The sequence below is a fragment of the Vicia villosa genome, linkage group LG5 (assembly GCF_029867415.1).
Source record: "Vicia villosa cultivar HV-30 ecotype Madison, WI linkage group LG5, Vvil1.0, whole genome shotgun sequence".
NCBI lineage: Eukaryota > Viridiplantae > Streptophyta > Magnoliopsida > Fabales > Fabaceae > Vicia > Vicia villosa.
This window is the reverse complement of record NC_081184.1, coordinates 137,830,540-137,851,001: the sequence shown is the minus strand read 5'-3', so window position 1 is coordinate 137,851,001 and position 20,462 is coordinate 137,830,540. Positions and strand designations below refer to the sequence as shown.

Below are 20,462 nucleotides of genomic sequence, written 5' to 3'. Positions count from 1 at the left end.
ATTGGACTTAAGCCAATTGAAATTAACAAGTGATGGGAACCCAACCTTTATGATTGGAGATCCCATGAAAAAGGTTCATATGGGTAAGAACAAGTCACTTGTTAGTTCTGCTAGCACCAAAAATTATTTGATTAATTTTTGTTTGCGTCCTTTTCTTATGATGTAAATGGGAAAGTGCTAGACACTGCATTTCTGAGAGGATAAGCTTATGTAGCTTTTAATGAATTTCATATCCTTTATAGGTGGTGTATGATTTGCAGCATACACTTGATGAAATCACCTATATGAGTGTCGAGTGGGGCCGCTTGTATGAGATCTTGGCGAAATCTCTAGAGCACTCATGAAATAACCAGGCACGCGCACGGCCTATTAGCGCACCACAGCGTTAACAACAAGAACTGTGGGGGTGTGATGTGAGTGGTAGACCTCTAACATACATAAAGTGTCTTTGGTTCATATAGCTTGCTACACCAATTTCACTGTATGTTAAGTACTATCATTCTAGGACTAGTTCATATAGCTTGCTACACTAGTTTGATGCATCACATCCATGATGTTAATCCAGGAAATTCTTTTATACAACCTTTTATAACTTTTGAAATATGTGGGGGATTGTTGAAAATTTTGATTATATTTCAAAAGTTCTAAATATATTTTTTCACATCATATATAGAAAAATATTTTTTAATATTAATCATCATTATTATATTATTATCATTAATATTACTATTAATATTATTATTTATTTTATGACTTATAATAATTTGGCTTGATCAAATAATTGCAATTAATTAGTTTGACTTGACTTAGTCAAACTTACTACTTCATCTTCCTTTCTTTATATATAACAATTTCTCTACTATTTTGGAGAGAGGAGAAAAATAAAAAAATACTAGAACATATAACGTGAAAAGCTCTCTTTATTTTATATTCCTTATTCTTTTTAGTTTTTCCTGGTTACATCTTCCGGTCAATATGTTTCTTGTTGTTCTGACGCCTCAGAGTCTTATTAAGAATCTGAGAAGAACCTGTTGAATCCTGGGGGATTTGCGCTTATGAGGCGGATAAATCCTTAAGGACAGTGTTTTTACACGCCTCAGGTTTATATAATTATTTATTATTTTGCAGGAAAAAGATTAATCATTTCAAGAAGATGGAATCAAGCTGCATGGGTGGACATAATCTACAACAGTTTGTTCATTTTTTCTCATGTTTAGTAGCTACTGCAAGGAGAGGGTATTTTCTATGACAGGTAAGCCCAAAAGTTTCAGACATGTCCAAATCCTTTCCTTCTACTCCATTAGGTAATTTCCAATCAAATTGGCTAACAAGGTTGGCTAGCACCAATTCAATCACAGCAACACCAAATGACACTCCAGGACAGCCCCTCCTTCCAGAACCAAATGGTATAAGTTCAAAATCCATTCCTTTAAAATCTATTAAACTATTCATAAACCTTTCTGGTTTAAACTCTAGAGGTTCATCCCAACTTGAAGGGTGTCTTGCAATAGCCCAAGCATTGACAATTACCTGTGTTCCAGCTGCAATGTCATAGCCATCTAGTTTGATATCTTCCATACATCTCCGAGGGATTAACAACGGAATTGGTAAATGGAGGCGAAGTGTTTCTTTGATCACTGCCTTCAAGTAATTCATCTTAACCAAATCTTCTTCAGATACATGAGTTTTGTTACCAACCATGGTTCTCACTTCATCTTGCAATTTATGCATCACAGTTTGGTTTCTTAACAGTTCTGCCATTGCCCATTCTAGGACTGTGTACGTAGTATCGGTACCTGCAGCAAACATGTCCTTCATGCAGGGAAAAAGCACAATTTAATATAAACAAATTATGTTAGAGTGTATGCATAGTATAACTAAAAATGAATGGTATTGTTACTAACCAGTATCAAAGCTTTTATTGCAGTTCTATCAATTAGGAAGCCAATATCATTAGTCTTTTGAACTGAAAGTAAAACATCCACAAAATCATTATCATCCACACCAACATCTCCATCAGATCTACGACGAATGTGATCCTCAATCACTTCTTCTATAAACTCATCCAAATGTTTGGCGACTCTTTCCGCTTTTCTATAAAATCCATTAACTTTTCCCAACCAATCAAGCCAAGGTATATAGTTTCCTATACATACAGTACCCAATAATTCTCCCATCTCCAATAACATTTCCTGAAATTTCTTCCCTCTTCCTTCACGGTATCTCTTTCCTAGAGCCACCCTACATATTATATCATTAGTAACAGTAGAACACAACTCAGATAAATTCAACGGCGACGATGCAGAAGAAGAATATTCCTTAATATAGTCCATCAGTCTTGAAGTTTCTTCCTCTCTAACACGACGATAAGATTGAACTCTTCTGTTACTCAGAACGTGCAACACACAGAGACTCCTTATTTGTCTCCAATACTCGCCATATGCACAACTTGCCACATCCTTGGAACCGTATAAAAGGATATCAAAGTTTTTACTTTGTGGCCTATCGGAGAAAACCAAATCGTGAGTTTTCATTACTTTTCTTGCTGCATCAGCAGAAGAAACCACAAGTACTGGAACCTTGCCAAAATAAAGAAGCATTAAAGGGCCATATTTGTGAGATAATGTTTGGAGTGTGCGGTGAGGGAATAAGCCAAGTTGATGGAGATTACCAAGTAGTGGAAATCTTGGAGGTGATGGTGGGTAGTTTTTTGTGGTGGCAGAAGAATTGTTGGAATAATACCAATATTTGATTATGAAGAAAAAAGAGAGTAAGAGTGAGAAGATAGTGAAGAATAGTGAATAGAAATTTGCATGTGAAAGAGAAGTTTGTAGAAAGGTGAACATAGCTTAAGCTAGTTTCCCTTTGAGTGATAAAAGATACTCTTCATATTCTTATATATGATAAAAATGATTGGAGGTGAAGATCACAGCAATGAATGTTAGACCATATAAATTCTATCTAAATTAGGATAATAATAGAGAGGAGAAGAGGTTATATTTAACTTCAACATCAAATTGTCTAGAAACTACACTTAGCCAATAATTGAATTACACAGTAATACACACCATTTATAGCCACGAGTGTATCTATCCTTCAAATGCCGATAGTCTTGTTATTGTACCCAACAGAGAGAAGAAGAAAAGAGTGATCATCACATTTACACTAACGTCTCCTTTTAAAAGATTTTATTTGAATTTTGTAATTATAATAATTTTAATGATAAAAAGAATTGTAACTATTAAAATATTATGAATTTAATGGAAATACAGGTAAAATAGTTTTACAACGTGTGAATTATAACCCTCAGATTTTAAGTTATATTTGACTTTTATTTTAATTATATATAAAATAATGATTATGAATGGTTGTGATGAATGCATAACCATTAATCCCAAATATTATTAGTAATAGTTGGTAGAGTAATTAAATAAACTAAAATATATTAACAAAAAATTGTTAAACATAAATTAAAAAATATAAAATATTTCACTTTAGTGGCAACTAAGCCGGATAAATATATAAAAAAAAGATTATTAGCTATTTTGCCTCCTGTTATATGAACGAATTTTGTAAAACCTCCGTTGTTTGCTTTTTTTTTTTGTATATATATATATATATATATATATATATATATATATATATATATATATATATATATATATATATATATATATATATATATATATATATATATATATATAAGGAGGGATATATTTACTCCAAGAGTAAGAGTAAGTGTTGAACACTTACTCCAAATCTTAACCATTGATTTTCATTAATCTAACGGTTTTAAATGATCATTTAATTTAATTATTTTTGGAAATATTTTTTTATATAAAAAATTAATTAAAGCCGTTAGATTAATGATAATCAATGATTAAGATTTGGAATGAGTGTTGAACACTTACTCTTGGAGTAAATATATCTCTCATATATATATATATATATATATATATATATATATATATATATATATATATATATATATATATATATATATATATATATATATATATATATATATATATATATATATATATATATATATATATATTACATAATTTTTAATGGACTAGATTGATTTCTCTTTCTATCTTGATTTAAAATAAATACTAAGGATCATAGAAAGAGAAACAAAAATGGTAGGTGCCACTTGTAAGTATTTGGTCCTATATGTTCAATACTCATGGGAGATAATTTTTTTAGCTTTCATATTTAGCCTTTTAACAACAACGTTAGTAAAAATAATTAAAAAAATTGAAAAACATGCCACATGCAATTTAAATATATAAAAAATAATAAAAATGTCAACTGAACCAACCATGTTTTTAAAAAATTAAAAAAAGGTTGTCACGTAAAAATAATTTTGATGATTGAATTTCTTGAGATGACAAAACAGAAAAATCTTTATATATTAGGGGGCGAATCTAATTTTTTTTACTGGGGATTTTTCAAAACTCGTCCATATGACTGGGGGCAAAATAGCTATTAACAAAAAAAACTAATTTTTGGGTCCGCTCAGCGGAGGTAGCCCGCTCAGCGGAGCTACGTATACTGTTGTAGATATTTTGGGGAATAAGTGAAGGCCGCTGAGCGGAGGGGGTCCGCTGAGCGGACCTGTGCAGATTTGTGTTTATATTCTCTTCATTTGAACATTTCTAGGTTATGGTTTTGGAGAGTTTTTGGTTCCAACTCCATCATTTTCATTCTTAGAGTAGGATTAGCTTAGAAAACAACACCGGGTCATGCACTTGGAAGATCGGAGGTGGATTTCTCATCAACCGGAGCTGACAACCCGCGAGATGTTTGGTTTATCTCTTCTATTCTTTGTGTATTTCTTTTGTGTTGGGTTTGTTTGTATATGTACTTGAATCTTATGTATATTTACCGATTTACCGATTATAAAGTTATATTTAACTTTCTTTACAAATCTGTGTTGATGTTATCCTGGATTTTTGCTCTATGTTGGGGATTTGGGGTGCTTTAGAGATAAACTTCTTGAATCCTTATCTAGGATGATTATCTGTTGGTTCTGAACTCTAGAGATAGATTTAGAGCTAGCATTCACTGTGGGTATCTGTACTTAATGCTTTCGTGTTTGAGCGGCGCGCGAGAGATCGCCGACGCGAGAATACGGATGTTCTCGTGACTTTGCGTTAGAGATAACCTTAGTTGTGAGATGATCTCGTTTGTGCTCCAGAGATGGACGCTTATGTGAGAGATACGTGATGACATAGATGAGTATCGTAGGTTGAGTATAACGGGTTGGTAAGTGTATGTTTGTGAAGAGTGAATATATTTACATTCCTGATAAGTTCTTTCTCTTCTAAGAATGTGTTTATTCTTTTCCTGTCTATATCTTTGTTTACTTTTTGCTCATTCAAACCCAAGCTCGAAACCGTAGAAACTGTTGAATGGCATCTCTCCATCTCTGTGGACGATAATTCCCGGATCAATATTTCCAAATCTTTTGTTGTTGCTTGCCCTATACTGCATTCAACAATGTGGCACGCCACGTGTAACGCCACGTATATTAAAGTCAATACTGATTAAAAATAGATAGATTGCGGGGGTTTTAAACCCCCGTTAAATAACTTAAAACACCAAAAATTTCCAGGAGAATTAATTAAACTGTTTGTATTGGTGTCCACATAGCGTATTGGTGTCCACATAGCGTAATGGTGTCCACCTACGTGTCAAAGCAAGTGTAACCAATGCCATCCATGTTCTTTATATAGTATTTATTAATCATAAATACGTTTCTACCTCTTTTGGTATATTTTAAAAATTGTAATAACCAAATCGTTTATAAATTTAACATTATATAAAAATTGTTAAAACTATTAATATAAACATTATATAATTTACACTTTGTTACTGTGATAAATTATGTTTTGAATGAACACATATATCCAATAAGTATAGTATATTATTATTTTAATTTGCAACATAATTACTGTGATTAATTAGTTGATAGTTACTAAAAGGAAAGAAGAACATAAAAGCAACATGTAAGCAATCACACTTTGTTACTATGATCAATTAAGTTATTTCTTGGTCTTGTTAATTTGGTTGGTCAGAGGTGTAGTGATTATCTACTTAATATAAATCCAAGGTTGTCATGATGACAACCTTGAACACAAATCTAACCCTTAATCCAATGTGGCAGCATCTTATAATTCTAATGCTTATGTGGCATTATATTAGAATTTAGAATTTCTATCACTCTTTTTTTAATTATTCACACAAACTCCAACTCAATACTATAATTACTAATGATATTAAAATAAAAAATAATAATAATATTAAACCACCACCACTATTAAGTAGATAATATGATTTATATTAAGTAGATAATATAATATCTAGCTAATAATATTAGTAAAATAATATGATTTTAAAAAATAAAAAAATTTTGAGAAAATATGATTTAATTTTTTTTTTTTTGGACTTGACATTGAATAATTTTTTTTTAATCTATAGATTAAACACTAAATGAATAATTGAATTTAGATTAATCTAATAATGAATTTAATTTTAATAAAAATTAATATTGAAAATATTTTGACTAATTTTTCATTTTATATTACTAATTAATTCTAAAAATTGATTAGAGTCAATACAATTGTCTCTTTTCAAAAATATTATATTTTTTCTCAAAATAAATATGAACTTTTTATTTCTAAATAAATAACATATAATATAATATAATATTCAGCTACTATGATTAAAAATTACATATTAATTATCTATTTTGCAATAGTAGAAAATATAAAAAAAATCTGATTACAATTTTAATATATATTAATTAAGAATAAATAAATAAATATTAAACAAAATAAATATTAATTTATATAAAAAAATATTTTGTATAAATAATTTATAGTCAAGAAGAAATAAAATAAATAGTATATGATCATGATAGGGCTAATAGATGAATAATTCTAATTTTATAAATAATTGTCGATTTTTATTTATGATGCAATGTCAACAAAAAAATTAGAATTATTATCATGATAGGGCTAATAGATAAATAATTATAATTTTATAAATAAATTATTGATTGAAGATTATTTTATAATAATTATTAAAATAATACGGTCAATCTATTAGAGAGAGTTTAAAATGAGAAGCTTTGTGATGATGCAATATCAATAAATTGATTAAACTTTCTTTTAATTCATACTTATTGCAATAATAAAGAATATAAAAAATTTATACAACGGTTACATCTTTTTTTAAGAATAAATTTAATATTTAACAGTTAGGCTCTGTTTGGAAAGACCTCTTTTTGAGCTTATAGCTTATGTCTTATGTCTTATAAGCTCATATGATAATTTAGACCCGTTTGGTAACGGTCTTTTCATCACGAGCTTATAGCTTATTTTACTAACTTATAGCTTATTTTCCAGACGCTATTTCAAATAGCGTTTTAGCTTATATCTTATAGCTTATTATTTTTTCTTCCTTTTTTATCCTTAATATTTTAATTAAAATCCATTTTTAACCTTTAAAATTTATTTTATTTTAAAACAAAATAATTATATATTAAATATCTTTTATGTCATTTTACATTTATAAGTTAATTTAACCGCTAATTTTACCAAACACTTCAGTTAACTTATAAGCTATCAGTCTCAACTATCCGCTATAAGCTATAAGTCATCAGACATCAGCCATCAGTCATAAGCTATAAGCTATCAGCTAGCTTATCAGTCAACCGCTATTTTTACCAAACAGACCCTTAGAATATATAACATTTAACGGTCACATAGAAGTTTAATAAAAATGAATTCTACAAAAACATTTAATAAGAATGAATTTGAATGTAACTGTTAAACATTTTTCATTGATTTTTTTAATTCTATTAAGTGCAATAATAATGAATTAAAGATTTCTAAAGAGAGAATAAAAACTTTCCATCTTCTACATTTTAATTTATTCTAAAAAAAAATATTACTGTAACTTTTTTTATTGAATATACGTACGTTACGATTTTTTTACTTTTCAATTATCCTCTCTTTGAATTCTATGTATTCATTATAAATACCTCAAAAAATAGCCTTCAATCTCAATTGTTTTTCATTTCTCTTTTTAAATTTGTTCTCAAGATTGTCTATTTCAAGAAATATACATCCAATCATGTATATATACTAAATGTTGAATATAGATGTTGTTTTTAATTTTGATTTAGTAGCTTTTTAATTTTGTATTGTTATTTTTGTTTATCTTTCTTAATCTTCATATTATCTTGACTCTTCATTAGTTAATGTTTGATTTTCATTTGTAATCACTTTTTAGTAGTAATTTTGTCGCAGGATTTTAATTTTGTATTGTAACTTTTTGTTTATCTTTCTTAATCTTTATTTTGACTATTCCTTAGTTAATGTTGTATGATACTAACTCCATTAATTTGATCTTATCTCCGTATTGTTATTACAATTGCATATTTAGTATTCAAGAAATCGATGAAAAGTGATCTCTTAGAGATAAGTTTGTCTCTAACCATTTTAATTGCGTAGACTAAATTTGAAATTATAAAATTTGACTTAAGAATTTTTAAATATAGGAGATGATAATTAAATTGTAAAGTTAAAATATACTGATATGTTGATGATAATTATATTTTTTAAAATATATTTATTTTTATCATTTTGTTTTCAATATCTTTAATATATTTATTCGTTTTATTAAAAAATCATATATAAGATTTTTTTAATGAAATAAATATATTTGGAAATTGCTAATATATTGTTTGAGTTTATTTCGGAAGAACAAGAAAGGAATGTAATTTTGAAGATTTTTCTTTTTCTTATCTTTTTCATTCTTCATTCTTATTATATCATATATGTGATTTGAACAATTACTATATTATTTTTGTTTACTTTCTCTTTACTATAATTAAGCGGAAAAATAAAAAATGTGATTGGATGTATATTTCTATTTCAAGAAATATACATCCAATCATGTATATATACTAAATGTTGAATATAGATGTTGTTTTTAATTTTGATTTAGTAGCTTTTTAATTTTGTATTGTTATTTTTGTTTATCTTTCTTAATCTTCATATTATCTTGACTCTTCATTAGTTAATGTTTGATTTTCATTTGTAATCACTTTTTAGTAGTAATTTTGTCGCAGGATTTTAATTTTGTATTGTAACTTTTTGTTTATCTTTCTTAATCTTTATTTTGACTATTCCTTAGTTAATGTTGTATGATACTAACTCCATTAATTTGATCTTATCTCCGTATTGTTATTTCAATTGCATATTTAGTATTCAAGAAATCGATGAAAAGTGATCTCTTAGAGATAAGTTTGTCTCTAACCATTTTAATTGCATAGACTAAATTTGAAATTATAAAATTTGACTTAAGAATTTTTAAATATAGGAGATGATAATTAAATTGTAAAGTTAAAATATACTGATATGTTGATGATAATTATATTTTTTAAAATATATTTATTTTTATCATTTTGTTTTCAATATCTTTAATATATTTATTCGTTTTATTAAAAAATCATATATAAGATTTTTTTAATGAAATAAATATATTTGGAAATTGCTAATATATTGTTTGAGTTTATTTCGGAAGAACAAGAAAGGAATGTAATTTTGAAGATTTTTCTTTTTCTTATCTTTTTCATTCTTCATTCTTATTATATCATATATGTGATTTGAACAATTACTATATTATTTTTGTTTACTTTCTCTTTACTATAATTAAGCGGAAAAATAAAAAATGTGATTGGATGTATATTTCTATTTCAAGAAATATACATCCAATCATGTATATATACTAAATGTTGAATATAGATGTTGTTTTTAATTTTGATTTAGTAGCTTTTTAATTTTGTATTGTTATTTTTGTTTATCTTTCTTAATCTTCATATTATCTTGACTCTTCATTAGTTAATGTTTGATTTTCATTTGTAATCACTTTTTAGTAGTAATTTTGTCGCAGGATTTTAATTTTGTATTGTAACTTTTTGTTTATCTTTCTTAATCTTTATTTTGACTATTCCTTAGTTAATGTTGTATGATACTAACTCCATTAATTTGATCTTATCTCCGTATTGTTATTTCAATTGCATCTTTAGTATTCAAGAAATCGATGAAAAGTGATCTCTTAGAGATAAGTTTGTCTCTAACCATTTTAATTGCGTAGACTAAATTTGAAATTATAAAATTTGACTTAAGAATTTTTAAATATAGGAGATGATAATTAAATTGTAAAGTTAAAATATACTGATATGTTGATGATAATTATATTTTTTAAAATATATTTATTTTTATCATTTTGTTTTCAATATCTTTAATATATTTATTCGTTTTATTAAAAAATCACATATAAGATTTTTTTAATGAAATAAATATATTTGGAAATTGCTAATATATTGTTTGAGTTTATTTCGGAAGAACAAGAAAGGAATGTAATTTTGAAGATTTTTCTTTTTCTTATCTTTTTCATTCTTCATTCTTATTATATCATATATGTGATTTGAACAATTACTATATTATTTTTGTTTACTTTCTCTTTACTATAATTAAGCGGAAAAATAAAAAAGGTGTGAAATTTTAAGAATTTTTTTATTGTCTTTCTTTTCATTCATCATTTTAATTACACCTTACAAGTGATTTGAACAGTTAGAATATTTAAAAATGAATTGCTTTTAATTAAAAATGAAAAATGATATTTAAATATTACTAAATAATATTATCTATTAACGAATAAAATAAGTTGAATAATTTTTTTTAGCATAAATCAAATCATAGTAAATAAAATAAACTTAAATGAAATATTTATCTTATTTTAAAATAAATATTCAACTAATAAAAAAATCTTAACCTTGAAGTTTTCTCAATTTTTTAAAATTGAAGAGTTATTTTATTCAATCCCATGTCAATTGATGGTGCATTTAAATAGAGATCATTAAAAATTCAAAATAATTTATTTACCAACAATAGTCTCGAGAGTGACACTTAAACAATATTTGATAAACTTAAAATTTGATATAAAAAAATAAAAGATAAATGTAATTGTTGAAAATGTATAGAAAAATGACGATGAAAAAATTCATAAAAAGAATATTAATCAAAATATAATTGAATGAGTATATTCTTAAACTTAAAAAACTATGTACTATGGCATGAGTGAGTAATAAAAAATATTATAATATAAATGAGTTGTTATTTACAAATCATATATAACAAAAAATAAATATAAATGATATAAAAATATTCAATCATATGTGGATAAAATATCAACTAATAGCACTACTAAAATAAAATTTGATAAGATTAGTGAAAATATAATCGAATGAATATATTTTTAAACTTAAAAAACTATGTATAATTATAGATATATTGTATATATCTCTTTAAGGATTGTGGATGCATAGTACATCACCTGGATCTTCGGATCGGTTGTTTTAACTATTTTTGATAATAATTATATATTTATTCCAAAAAAAATATTATCTGACAGCACTATTAAAATAAAATATGATATGATATTAAACTTGATTGAATATTAAAAAATCATCTTAAATTATTTTTACTTTTATTTATTTTAAAAAATTGAAAAAATGTCTCTTTTACTAATTGAACAAAAAAATTTAAACTCAATATCTTTAACATTATAATTTTAATTTATCACTAAACCACTATATTTAAAAAAATTTATATAATTTTAATACCTATAAGGCTATAAATGATATAAAAAAAATTATTTTCTATAATAAATTAATATTAAATATGAAAACAGTTTTATATTTAAAAAATTATTTATGTAAATTCATATTTACTTAAATTGATGTTTTAAAATTCAGAAAATATTTTTAAAACATATTTTAATTAAACCCGTGCGTTGCACGGGCCATAGATCTAGTTTATATAGTAGTGAACTTCAAGAGGTGAATTAAGAAGGTTGGTTATGCTACAATAAAATAATGCAGTATTGGTTAGTGTAAAATAATGCAGTATTTTAAAGTTATTTAAAGGGGATTTAAAATCCCCGCAATATGTCTCTTTTTTTTAGTGTTGACTTTAACTGACGTGGCGTGACACGTGGCGTGACACGTGGCGCGCCACGTAAGCCTCCGTTAGTGGAATCTAACGGGAGGGACCAAAAATAGGGACGGATAATTTTATGAGGACCATTGTTTGACGAAAAATTTTGTAGGGACTAAAATTGAAAGTTGTCATATTTATACAGACCCCTGACATATTTAACCTATATTTTTTAATCTAAACAATTTTTTTTTTAAAATTATTTATTATTATAATAATATTTTAGTGTTCATGTTATTGTTTATAAATATATTTTTTATTTAAAAAATAACTGTTAACGGTGTAAGTACAATGAATATTATTAAGTGTAAATATTAATATAAAAATTGGATGTATAATAACATTCCTGAAACAAATGAACACCGCACAAAAACGGAAAAACAAAATACCCGCACGAAGACGAGAAATCTAAATACACCACAGAAATAATGGAAATCAAAACAAACGATGACCCACGAAATCACAAAAAAGACAAAAAGAAAAGGTGTGAAAATCACTTATTTAAATAATAGATAAACAAAAACGATTTTAAAAACTGAAAAACAAAATTTATTTTTAAAACTACTATTTTAAAAAGAGTTTATTAAGCAAGTTCTTCAGTTTTTTATTTTTTAAAAATTAAAAAACTGTTTTTGAGAACATTTTTCTTCTTTAACTACTGTCACTCAGACCATAAGTACACCCTCAAGCTATATTTCATCCCAACTCTGACTTATCCCTAGATTACTTTGACCAAATAGTTCCAATTCTTTACCTCCTTTTCATATTCTTAACACCACGCACCTTATATCTCCCATCCAACCTGAACCTAGCACACACAATCCCAATTCATCTTATCCCTTTTGAGAGGGGTGTTAACATATAAGTTTTAATCATAGTTACAACGGGTAGTTAAATAGTTTGTTAAAGTCTGTTAGATGTTTTTCTCTACAGATTGTTAAGACATTTGGTTATATATACATATTATACCACCATTACATTAATAGATTAAGACAATATCTTTTATTATTCAGTTTAATTCTCTTTATCTTCTCTTTCATAATGAGAAATATGATATGTCAAAGCCATACCTTAACATAAACATATAATAAGATATTTACAAATAAATTAATGGTTAGATCACATATTATAAATTTTAAATTTGTTATATAAAATTTTGTGTATTTGAACATCAATAGGTTATAACAATAATCAAAGATTGGAGAATCAAAATATTTGAACTTCTAACATTGAATTACGAAGATTGAAACCTTATAAAACTATACAATCTTTTAATACAAAACATGACACATCTTTATTTATCATTAGTCATGTGATATTTCTTTATGGATGTTTGTGTTGAAAATTTTGATTATATTTCAAAAGTTCTAAATATATTTTTTCACATCATATATAGAAAAATATTTTTTAATATTAATCATCATTATTATATTATTATCATTAATATTACTATTAATATTATTATTTATTTTATGACTTATAATAATTTGGCTTGATCAAATAATTGCAATTAATTAGTTTGACTTGACTTAGTCAAACTTACTACTTCATCTTCCTTTCTTTATATATAACAATTTCTCTACTATTTTGGAGAGAGGAGAAAAATAAAAAAATACTAGAACATATAACGTGAAAAGCTCTCTTTATTTTATATTCCTTATTCTTTTTAGTTTTTCCTGGTTACATCTTCCGGTCAATATGTTTCTTGTTGTTCTGACGCCTCAGAGTCTTATTAAGAATCTGAGAAGAACCTGTTGAATCCTGGGGGATTTGCGCTTATGAGGCGGATAAATCCTTAAGGACAGTGTTTTTACACGCCTCAGGTTTATATAATTATTTATTATTTTGCAGGAAAAAGATTAATCATTTCAAGAAGATGGAATCAAGCTGCATGGGTGGACATAATCTACAACAATCTTAAGGATTTATCTATTGTCATGGTTAATGTTGTCAAACCTTCAGGTTCTATATTTTCCAACTCATATTATATTATTCTAATTTTTTCCTCTTTCAATGATTACTAAAACATGCTTCTTATTCTAAAGATTTTAGTATTGCATCGCTAATAATATAATACGTGAATATAATGCTGTTAATATTTGTTTATAATATGTTTTTTGTGTGAATGATATTTGAATACTATGTCTATGGTTTAAGTTGTTGTTTGACATTTTGTAATATATGGAATTTCTTTCATATTTATTTTCTTTCATATTATGCCTTACAAATTATAGGAATACTAAAGTTAAAATTAATTAAGCTTTATTCTAAAAAAAAAAGAATTTATTTCATTTAGATTAAGAAGTATGTTTGTTTTTTTTATAGATTAAGTACATTGAAGTGAATTTCATATGATTGTCTCTAAATATGATTTAACTTATTGTTTTATTTTTGAATATTCTATTATGAGTTTTTGTTATTGAGAAAAAAATGATATAGAGATATTGTGATGAATTACTCGTAGATATTTGTTTGGATAATCTCTTATACATAAAATCAACATCACTATTTTATAAATATTTATTTATTATATATTATAATTATATAGTATTAATTATTATATTAATATTAAATTATAAAGAGAAACGTTTTTGTTATACAATATAAAAGTACGTTAGAAACATATTGTATGAATATTATTACTATCATTATGTTTCTAAAATAAATGTTTTTTATGATTGTAGATTAATTGTTGATTTTAGTACTTAATTGTATACAGCTGTTATGTATTTAATTTACTTTCACAAGAATATTTTTAATAAAAATTATGTTGTGTTGGAATATAATTTTGTATTGAAATTGTGGTGTGGATAGATATTTGACGTTATTATTTTAAAAACAATGTATCTATATAATTTTGGACGAATGCTTATAGCTATTGTGACTTTATGGATATGAGATACTTATTCTTGTAAAGTTTTATGGTAGATTTACTTATGAACAATTATTTCATTAATATCAATTAAATAGATTTTAATATTATTTATTCTCAATAATCATTTGAGTTAAGTGTAGGATTTGAGATATTTTGTTATAGATGAAATTTTATGAGATTATATAATATATTGATATGCCATTTTTAATTTACTTAGAATATATTTTAATGTGGGGGGCATATAATATTTATAATATATAAAAAAAAAAAATTTGATGTGTGTGTATATACATGTATGAATAAAATAATTTTAAATATTTTATTTTATGATAAGATTTTATTTAATTATTATGTTGACAATATATTAAGTAATTAAGATATAATAATTAGAGAAATTTGAAATGATATTGTTCTTAATATGGGTAAAAATCCGTATTATTGAAAAATTATTTATTATTTATTGAGTATTGTGAAAAATATTGGTATGGTGATTTTTAATCATATGATATATGATATATTTTGAGTGATAAGTTTGATATTTCTTATAGTGTAGATGATCCAATGTGTTATAATAATACATTGATGTAAATATATGATTCAAATGAGAATAAAACCAATGTGAAACTATTTTTCATTGTAGGGGTGTTGTTACTTGAAAAAAACTCAAGCACACCTTTATAATAATATCTTAAATGTGTTTATATTTATTTTATTGAGAAATAATGATGTCGCTTATAAGTCATATAAGCAGACCTGTATACATTTAATTATGGAGATCAAGTTTAATATTAAAACTTGAGTAATATTTGAGATTTATTGACTTAGAGACGTCTTAGTCAATATTTTTAGGAAGAAAAAGTGTGGCTTCCTCATTTGAGTATAAAGTAGCTACTAAACGATGAGATAATATCGTCAATTTATTTGAAGTTAGATCAAAATGATTTTAGTTGATCCTCTAACAAATCCCTAGGAAGAAATAAATTTGTGGCACATCGAGGAGAATTGGACTTAAGCCAATTGAAATTAACAAGTGATGGGAACCCAACCTTTATGATTGGAGATCCCATGAAAAAGGTTCATATGGGTAAGAACAAGTCACTTGTTAGTTCTGCTAGCACCAAAAATTATTTGATTAATTTTTGTTTGCGTCCTTTTCTTATGATGTAAATGGGAAAGTGCTAGACACTGCATTTCTGAGAGGATAAGCTTATGTAGCTTTTAATGAATTTCATATCCTTTATAGGTGGTGTATGATTTGCAGCATACACTTGATGAAATCACCTATATGAGTGTCGAGTGGGGCCGCTTGTATGAGATCTTGGCGAAATCTCTAGAGCACTCATGAAATAACCAGGCACGCGCACGGCCTATTAGCGCACCACAGCGTTAACAACAAGAACTGTGGGGGTGTGATGTGAGTGGTAGACCTCTAACATACATAAAGTGTCTTTGGTTCATATAGCTTGCTACACCAATTTCACTGTATGTTAAGTACTATCATTCTAGGACTAGTTCATATAGCTTGCTACACTAGTTTGATGCATCACATCCATGATGTTAATCCAGGAAATTCTTTTATACAACCTTTTATAACTTTTGAAATATGTGGGGGATTGTTGAAAATTTTGATTATATTTCAAAAGTTCTAAATATATTTTTTCACATCATATATAGAAAAATATTTTTTAATATTAATCATCATTATTATATTATTATCATTAATATTACTATTAATATTATTATTTATTTTATGACTTATAATAATTTGGCTTGATCAAATAATTGCAATTAATTAGTTTGACTTGACTTAGTCAAACTTACTACTTCATCTTCCTTTCTTTATATATAACAATTTCTCTACTATTTTGGAGAGAGGAGAAAAATAAAAAAATACTAGAACATATAACGTGAAAAGCTCTCTTTATTTTATATTCCTTATTCTTTTTAGTTTTTCCTGGTTACATCTTCCGGTCAATATGTTTCTTGTTGTTCTGACGCCTCAGAGTCTTATTAAGAATCTGAGAAGAACCTGTTGAATCCTGGGGGATTTGCGCTTATGAGGCGGATAAATCCTTAAGGACAGTGTTTTTACACGCCTCAGGTTTATATAATTATTTATTATTTTGCAGGAAAAAGATTAATCATTTCAAGAAGATGGAATCAAGCTGCATGGGTGGACATAATCTACAACAGTTTGTTCATTTTTTCTCATGTTTAGTAGCTACTGCAAGGAGAGGGTATTTTCTATGACAGGTAAGCCCAAAAGTTTCAGACATGTCCAAATCCTTTCCTTCTACTCCATTAGGTAATTTCCAATCAAATTGGCTAACAAGGTTGGCTAGCACCAATTCAATCACAGCAACACCAAATGACACTCCAGGACAGCCCCTCCTTCCAGAACCAAATGGTATAAGTTCAAAATCCATTCCTTTAAAATCTATTAAACTATTCATAAACCTTTCTGGTTTAAACTCTAGAGGTTCATCCCAACTTGAAGGGTGTCTTGCAATAGCCCAAGCATTGACAATTACCTGTGTTCCAGCTGCAATGTCATAGCCATCTAGTTTGATATCTTCCATACATCTCCGAGGGATTAACAACGGAATTGGTAAATGGAGGCGAAGTGTTTCTTTGATCACTGCCTTCAAGTAATTCATCTTAACCAAATCTTCTTCAGATACATGAGTTTTGTTACCAACCATGGTTCTCACTTCATCTTGCAATTTATGCATCACAGTTTGGTTTCTTAACAGTTCTGCCATTGCCCATTCTAGGACTGTGTACGTAGTATCGGTACCTGCAGCAAACATGTCCTTCATGCAGGGAAAAAGCACAATTTAATATAAACAAATTATGTTAGAGTGTATGCATAGTATAACTAAAAATGAATGGTATTGTTACTAACCAGTATCAAAGCTTTTATTGCAGTTCTATCAATTAGGAAGCCAATATCATTAGTCTTTTGAACTGAAAGTAAAACATCCACAAAATCATTATCATCCACACCAACATCTCCATCAGATCTACGACGAATGTGATCCTCAATCACTTCTTCTATAAACTCATCCAAATGTTTGGCGACTCTTTCCGCTTTTCTATAAAATCCATTAACTTTTCCCAACCAATCAAGCCAAGGTATATAGTTTCCTATACATACAGTACCCAATAATTCTCCCATCTCCAATAACATTTCCTGAAATTTCTTCCCTCTTCCTTCACGGTATCTCTTTCCTAGAGCCACCCTACATATTATATCATTAGTAACAGTAGAACACAACTCAGATAAATTCAACGGCGACGATGCAGAAGAAGAATATTCCTTAATATAGTCCATCAGTCTTGAAGTTTCTTCCTCTCTAACACGACGATAAGATTGAACTCTTCTGTTACTCAGAACGTGCAACACACAGAGACTCCTTATTTGTCTCCAATACTCGCCATATGCACAACTTGCCACATCCTTGGAACCGTATAAAAGGATATCAAAGTTTTTACTTTGTGGCCTATCGGAGAAAACCAAATCGTGAGTTTTCATTACTTTTCTTGCTGCATCAGCAGAAGAAACCACAAGTACTGGAACCTTGCCAAAATAAAGAAGCATTAAAGGGCCATATTTGTGAGATAATGTTTGGAGTGTGCGGTGAGGGAATAAGCCAAGTTGATGGAGATTACCAAGTAGTGGAAATCTTGGAGGTGATGGTGGGTAGTTTTTTGTGGTGGCAGAAGAATTGTTGGAATAATACCAATATTTGATTATGAAGAAAAAAGAGAGTAAGAGTGAGAAGATAGTGAAGAATAGTGAATAGAAATTTGCATGTGAAAGAGAAGTTTGTAGAAAGGTGAACATAGCTTAAGCTAGTTTCCCTTTGAGTGATAAAAGATACTCTTCATATTCTTATATATGATAAAAATGATTGGAGGTGAAGATCACAGCAATGAATGTTAGACCATATAAATTCTATCTAAATTAGGATAATAATAGAGAGGAGAAGAGGTTATATTTAACTTCAACATCAAATTGTCTAGAAACTACACTTAGCCAATAATTGAATTACACAGTAATACACACCATTTATAGCCACGAGTGTATCTATCCTTCAAATGCCGATAGTCTTGTTATTGTACCCAACAGAGAGAAGAAGAAAAGAGTGATCATCACATTTACACTAACGTCTCCTTTTAAAAGATTTTATTTGAATTTTGTAATTATAATAATTTTAATGATAAAAAGAATTGTAACTATTAAAATATTATGAATTTAATGGAAATACAGGTAAAATAGTTTTACAACGTGTGAATTATAACCCTCAGATTTTAAGTTATATTTGACTTTTATTTTAATTATATATAAAATAATGATTATGAATGGTTGTGATGAATGCATAACCATTAATCCCAAATATTATTAGTAATAGTTGGTAGAGTAATTAAATAAACTAAAATATATTAACAAAAAATTGTTAAACATAAATTAAAAAATATAAAATATTTCACTTTAGTGGCAACTAAGCCGGATAAATATATAAAAAAAAGATTATTAGCTATTTTGCCTCCTGTTATATGAACGAATTTTGTAAAACCTCCGTTGTTTGCTTTTTTTTTTTGTATATATATATATATATATATATATATATATATATATATATATATATATATATATATATATATATATATATATATATATATATATATATATATATATATATATATAAGGAGGGATATATTTACTCCAAGAGTAAGAGTAAGTGTTGAACACTTACTCCAAATCTTAACCATTGATTTTCATTAATCTAACGGTTTTAAATGATCATTTAATTTAATTATTTTTGGAAATATTTTTTTATATAAAAAATTAATTAAAGCCGTTAGATTAATGATAATCAATGATTAAGATTTGGAATGAGTGTTGAACACTTACTCTTGGAGTAAATATATCTCTCATATATATATATATATATATATATATATATATATATATATATATATATATATATATATATATATATATATATATATATATATATATATATATTATATTACATAATTTTTAATGGACTAGATTGATTTCTCTTTCTATCTTGATTTAAAATAAATACTAAGGATCATAGAAAGAGAAACAAAAATGGTAGGTGCCACTTGTAAGTATTTGGTCCTATATGTTCAATACTCATGGGAGATAATTTTTTTAGCTTTCATATTTAGCCTTTTAACAACAACGTTAGTAAAAATAATTAAAAAAATTGAAAAACATGCCACATGCAATTTAAATATATAAAAAATAATAAAAATGTCAACTGAACCAACCATGTTTTTAAAAAATTAAAAAAAGGTTGTCACGTAAAAATAATTTTGATGATTGAATTTCTTGAGATGACAAAACAGAAAAATCTTTATATATTAGGGGGCGAATCTAATTTTTTTTACTGGGGATTTTTCAAAACTCGTCCATATGACTGGGGGCAAAATAGCTATTAACAAAAAAAACTAATGTGTATTCATAATATAATTTA

The 20,462-nt window shown here is 26.7% G+C and overlaps 2 protein-coding genes across 2 annotated transcripts; both read right to left on the bottom strand.

Annotated features, from left to right (window-relative positions):
• Positions 1-748: 748 nt before the first annotated feature.
• On the bottom strand, positions 749-2,894 carry LOC131602709 (cytochrome P450 736A117-like). Its single transcript, XM_058874879.1, has 2 exons — positions 1,905-2,894; positions 749-1,812 (listed from the first exon to the last, which is right to left on the bottom strand). The coding sequence occupies exons 1-2, from the start codon at positions 2,844-2,846 to the stop codon at positions 1,198-1,200; spliced, it is 1,557 nt and encodes a 518-aa protein (XP_058730862.1). The 5' UTR covers positions 2,847-2,894; the 3' UTR covers positions 749-1,197.
• Positions 2,895-16,698: 13,804 nt separating this feature from the next.
• On the bottom strand, positions 16,699-18,847 carry LOC131602708 (cytochrome P450 736A117-like). The gene is made up of 2 exons (XM_058874878.1): positions 17,858-18,847; positions 16,699-17,765 (listed from the first exon to the last, which is right to left on the bottom strand). The coding sequence occupies exons 1-2, from the start codon at positions 18,797-18,799 to the stop codon at positions 17,151-17,153; spliced, it is 1,557 nt and encodes a 518-aa protein (XP_058730861.1). The 5' UTR covers positions 18,800-18,847; the 3' UTR covers positions 16,699-17,150.
• Positions 18,848-20,462: the final 1,615 nt, after the last annotated feature.

Coding starts and splice junctions, on each gene's coding strand:
- LOC131602708 (XM_058874878.1), bottom strand. CDS start 18,799: ATGTTCACCTTTCTACAAACTTCTCTTTCACATGCAAATTTCTATTCA. Junction 17,766..17,857: donor CAATAAAAGCTTTGATACTG/GTTAGTAACAAT, acceptor CCCTGCATGAAG/GACATGTTTGCTGCAGGTAC.
- LOC131602709 (XM_058874879.1), bottom strand. CDS start 2,846: ATGTTCACCTTTCTACAAACTTCTCTTTCACATGCAAATTTCTATTCA. Junction 1,813..1,904: donor CAATAAAAGCTTTGATACTG/GTTAGTAACAAT, acceptor CCCTGCATGAAG/GACATGTTTGCTGCAGGTAC.